Source organism: Elephas maximus, chromosome 3 (assembly GCF_024166365.1).
Source record: "Elephas maximus indicus isolate mEleMax1 chromosome 3, mEleMax1 primary haplotype, whole genome shotgun sequence".
Classification (NCBI taxonomy): Eukaryota; Metazoa; Chordata; class Mammalia; order Proboscidea; family Elephantidae; genus Elephas; species Elephas maximus.
In genome coordinates, this window is record NC_064821.1 from 197,948,490 (window position 1) to 197,954,049 (window position 5,560).

Below are 5,560 nucleotides of genomic sequence, written 5' to 3' on the forward strand. Positions count from 1 at the left end.
CTTCAGACATAGATTGGACTGGACAATAGGTTGGAGAGGGATGCTGGTGAGGAGTGAGCTTCTTGGATCAGGTGGCCACTTGAGACTATGTTGGCATCTCCTGCCTGGAGGGGAGATGAGAGGGTGGAGGGGGTTAGAAGCTGGCGAAATGGACACGAAAAGAGAGAGTGGAGGGAGAGAGTGGGCTGTCTCATTAGGGGGAGAGTAATTGGGAGTGTGTAGGAAGGTGAATATGGGTTTTAGTGTGAGAGACTGACTTGATTTGTAAACTTTCACTTAAAGCACAATAAAAATTATAATTAAAAAAAAGACTTGAAAGTTGAAATTACTTCTTCATTCATGGGCTACAGAATGGATGTTGTGTTAGCAGGCATAAAAACAACATTAATCTCCTTGTACAACTCCCTCACAGCTCTTTGGTGACCAGGTATATTGTCAAGGAGCAGTAATATATAGATATTTTTTTCTGAGCAGTAAGTCTCAGCAGTAGGCTTAAAATATTCAGGAAACCATGTTGTAAACAGATGTGCTGTCATCCAAGCTTTATTGTTACATTTATAGAGCATAGGCAGAGTAGATTTAGCAGAATTCTTAAGAGCTCTAAGATTTTTGGAACGGTAAATGAGCATTGGCTTCAATTTAAAGTCACCAGCTGCATTAGCCTCTAACGAGAGAGTCAGACTGTCCTTTGAAGCTTTGAAGCCAGGCATTGACTTCCCATCTCTGGCTATGAAAGTCCTAGATGGCATCTTCTTGCAATAGAAGGCTGTTTCATCTACATTGAACATCTGTTGTCTAGTGTAGCCACCTTCCTCAATTATCTTAGCTAGATCTACTGAATAACTTTCTGCAGTTTTACATCAGTACTTGGTGCTTCACACTGCCATTTTTGCATTATGGAGACAGCTTCCTTCCTTAAATCTCAGGAACCAACCTCTGCTAGCTTCAAACTTTTCTTCTGCAGCTTCCTGACTTCCCTCAGCATTCACAGAACTGAAGAGAGTTAGAGTCTTGCTCTGGATTAGCCTTTGGCTTAAGGGAATGCTATGGCTGGTTGGATCTTCTATCCAGACCAATAAAACTTTCTCTATATCAGCAATAAGGCTGTTTCCCTTTCTTATCATTGGTGTGTTCACTGGAGTGGTACTTTAATTTCTTTTAAGAACTTTTTCTTTGCATTCACAACTTGGCCAACTGTTTGGCACAAGAGACCAAGTTTCCAGCCTCTCTCAGCTTTTGACATGCCCTCCTCACAAAGCTTAATCATTTCTAGCTTTTGATTTAAAGTGAGAGATATGCTACTCATTCCTTTCACTTGAACGCTTAGAGACCATTGTAGGGTTACTAACTGGCCCAATTTCAAAATTGTTGCATCTCAGGGAACAGGAAGGCTTGAGGAGAGGGAGAGAGAAGGGGGAATGGCCAGTTGGTGGAACAGTCAGAACACACACAAAATTTATCAATTAAGTTAGGCATTTTATAAGGGCGCAGTTCTTGGAGCTGCAAACAATTACAATAGTAACATCAAAGATCACTGATCACAGATCATCATAACAGATATACTAATAATGAAAAAAATTGAAATATTGTGAGAATTACCAAAATGTGATATAGAGACATGAAGTGAGTACATGCTGTTGGAAAAATGGCACCGATAGACTTACTCGATCCAGGCTTGCCATAAAACTTCAATTTGTAAAAAACACAATATCTCTGAAGTGCAATAAAATGAAGTATGCCCTTATTTGTAAACTCAAAAAAAAAAAAAAGATCTTCGAAACCTCTCTTCACTAAAGGGGGAGCTTTCCCCCCACAGCTCTGCACAGAGCATCTTTGACCTCCTTGTTCCTCAGACTGTACACAACAGGGTTCAGCAGGGGAGTGATGACAGTGTATATCACTGAGAGGAGTCTGTCCTGCCCCAGGGAACTCTGGGACTTGGGCTTGAGGTAAATGATGGAGGTACACCCATAGTGGATGATGACCACTGTGAGGTGGGAGGCACAGGTGGCAAAAGCCTTCTTTCTGCCCTCAGCTGAAGCAATTTTAAGGATCGTAGAGATGATGAGGACATAGGAGATGAAGACCAGGCCCATGGGTAGAATAAGAACACAGACACTGACCACAAAGTTAATGATCTCATTGACAGTGGTGTCTGTACAGGCCAGCTTCAGCAGGGGTCGCACATCACAGAAAAAGTGAGAGATGATGAAGGCATCACAGAAGGGAAGACCAAATACAGATGTTACCTGGACAATGGCCATACTGAGCCCAATTCCCAGTGACCCAGATGCCAGATAAACACAGGACCTTTTACTCATGATAATGGAATACCGTAGTGGGTTGCAGATGGCCACATAGCAGTCATACCCCATGACTATGAGCAGGAAACAGTCATTGATGCCAAAGGTGAGATAGAAGAAGAGCTGTGTGGCACAGCCTTGGGTGGCAATGCATTGGTGAGGACTCAGGAGGTCAGACAGCATTCGGAGTATGATGGCCACAGTGTAGCAGGTCTCAGAAATAGACAGTATGCTCAGGAAGAAGTACATGGGAGTGTGGAGGTGATGATCCAGGCGAATGATGGTCACAATGATGACATTTCCAGAGAGAGTCAGCAGGTACAAAGTTAGAAAGACAACAAAGAATACAATCCTGTGCTGCCACCCAAAGCTGGAGAAACCTTCAAAGAGGAACTCAGTCACAGTGGAGTTTGCCTTTGGCACTGAGGAAGGCCTAGGTCTGAAAGAGCTGGACAAAGGAAAGGGAGAAGTGATGAGCCAACAATGAATGAGATATCTTAGACCAAGGCCAGCAGTAAGGGGGGGGGGTGTCCATCCTCTGACCAACGCCCCAGATCCCACGAGCTATCAGTTTTCAGCTATTGAACAATTTCTCAGTGATCGCCTGAACTCACCGTCTTCTTTGATAGTGTAAAAGTGTTATCCCAGGACCTTGGAGTAAGGGCAGAGATAGAGATGAGAGGCAAAGTGAAAACAAACCGAAAGAAAATTTTGTAGAAATAACTACCTGGCCATTGAAGAAGTGGGTCCAGGTCAAGGAAGAGGCAAGTGATACATCAAATGTGCCCAGCTCTATAGTTCCTCCCCAATATACTATTGAAGTAGGTCCCCAAGGACCCTACGAAGAATGGTGACCTAGTGAAAAGTAAAATATATCTGAGACTGATATACTTTCAACACTGTCAGTATGCATAGTCAACACCAAATGCTTTGTAAGGGACCTAGAATGGCTTCTTCTCCTCAGAAACCTAAAACCTAGGCTCTATTTCTCTGAGCCCCTGTACCCAAATGCCCTGTAATCACGAAAGACGAGAAAAGGGAGCACTTCTACTGGCTTTTTTAAATTTTCTACTGGAGACCTTGCACCCAATACCCTCTAAGATCATGAAAAATAGTTTGATAAGGCACTACGGGTAACCATTTAGCTTCTCTCCTTCTTGAATTCTAGCCAAAGGCAGGAAAAGGAATGGAATGAATATGAAGATGTCCCTTCAAGAAGGAAATGTGTTTTCCTAGTATGAGAGAAAACATAAAATGTATTTAATCAAACAAGGACCAGATGTTCTATTTTTTACTTCAATTGTGCATACCTCAAGCTTTGCTGGAGATAGAAATGAGCTGGTTCACCTTCTCTTTGTCTTACCCTATGTGAAGGTAGTATGTGAAGGTAGTATGACAGGCCGTACTGGGGCAGATTTAACCCTTTCTGCTCTTGATAAAATCCACCGTGTTTAACCATTTGCCTTTATTCAGAAACCTGAAAGTCATCCTAGTTACCTTTCTTCTCTTTTCCATCATGAAGTCAGAACCTCCTGAAATTTTCTTCCCTTGTCTTCTCTTCTGTATGCCTCCTGAAGACACCCAGCTTCTGGCTGCCATCATCTTTCTCAGTGATCACTAATCTCCCTCATTTCAGTAGAGGTAGTCCAAGTTTTTCTCCTGAATGTTTTCATAATCTTTTTGTTTTTTTAATCTGCTCATGGCGTTCTCCTATGTAAGTACCTTCAACAGTCCTTCAATAATTTTATAATACTCAAGTTTCATAATATTTCATAATATTCACAATATTCAAACTCATAGGTAAATTGACTATAGTAATACTCCATAGGGTTGCTGTGAGGATTAAATGTGTTAATGTGTTTGAAGAGATTGTCATAGTACGTGACAAGAAGATCTTAGTCATGCCTGTGGCCTGGACTCTTTTTCTGTTTCTTTTCTCCTCCATAACATTAATCAACACCCTACAAAATATATTTCTGTAACACCTATGGGAGACTCTTTCCACCAGATAGAATAGTCAGTAAAGGGATGCAAAGAGTGTGTTGAGGAAATTAAAAACATTTCCAAGAGGAATATTACTCAATTAGGTTGTAGGAAATGTGGGTGAGGAAGGAAAGATGACAGACAAAAATATATGGAGAGTATATAAATGGACAAAAACTTCAAAATCCAGATAATATCTTTGACTTTGGAGTTTTTACTGTCCATTCTTTCTTTTAAATAAATGATCAAAAAAAGTTTAAACAAGTCCTGTTCCTGAACCAATCCCTGGATAAGTGTACTATTTATTTTTTCTCTTTAAGAAATTTTATACTTTTTATCTGCTCTTTCTCATTTCTCCTTTGCTTGTTATACATTCTACATTCTTTTGGAGCCCCAAGCTTAGTTTGCCCACTGTGCATAATAATAAAACTTAGCTTCAAATCCAAGCAAAACTATTTCTTTACTAATTCTAGTTTGCAAACCTGTTGGGTAGTCACAGGGTATAAGAACTGTGCTAGCTAGTGCTAGGAAAGCAAAGAAGAATAAGACATGGTCCTTGTCCTCGTGGAGCTTAGATCCTTGGGCAGCCTTTGATATAGGACCCAATCAAAGGTCTTCGAAGTCTTATGTTCCTCTTCTCCACATTAGTCCACACATCTATAATCCCAAAATCTTCGAAGTGATGCTTTTTCTGATGAGAGACTTAGTTCCCTCTCTTTGACAGATTATCTCTATGTGCAAAATGGGTATATAAAAAAAAAACCAAACCCACTGCTGTCGAGTCGATTCCAACTCATAGCGACCCTGTAGGACAGAGTAGAACTTCGCTGTAGAGTTTCCAAGGAGTGCCTGGAGGATTTGAACTTCCAACCTTTTGGTTAGCAGCCATAGCACTTAACTACTCTGCCACCAGGGTTTCCAAAATGGGTATATGTTATAATAAACATTCCACACCCTAGCAGATAAGGAAGTGAAACTCACCAAGTAGCCTGTTTCTTGGATCTTCTAGAGCGGTGTGCTCATGCCCAAGAGTCACATCCACCACTATGGAAATTTAACTGCCTGCAATATCAGATTATCAATTTTTACTAATAGTTACAAAGTATTCCCCAGATTTTTGTCAAGGTCATTTTTTGTGAAAATATTGCTAGTTACCCAAACAATCTATGCATTTCCTTCTCTGAAAGTCACTGCCCTCTTATTAGGCAGAGCTAGGGCTCAACGGGAATTCCCTCTTTACTGGAAAATCTTTAGACACCACCCAGAATGAAATA

General features: G+C 41.0%; 1 protein-coding gene across 1 annotated transcript; it reads right to left on the reverse strand.

Annotated features, from left to right (window-relative positions):
* Positions 1–1,790: 1,790 nt before the first annotated feature.
* LOC126071522 (olfactory receptor 10J3-like) lies at positions 1,791–3,762 on the reverse strand. Its single transcript, XM_049875710.1, has 2 exons — positions 3,614–3,762; positions 1,791–2,751 (listed from the first exon to the last, which is right to left on the reverse strand). The coding sequence occupies exons 1-2, from the start codon at positions 3,760–3,762 to the stop codon at positions 1,791–1,793; spliced, it is 1,110 nt and encodes a 369-aa protein (XP_049731667.1).
* Between the last annotated feature and the right edge of the window lie 1,798 nt (positions 3,763–5,560).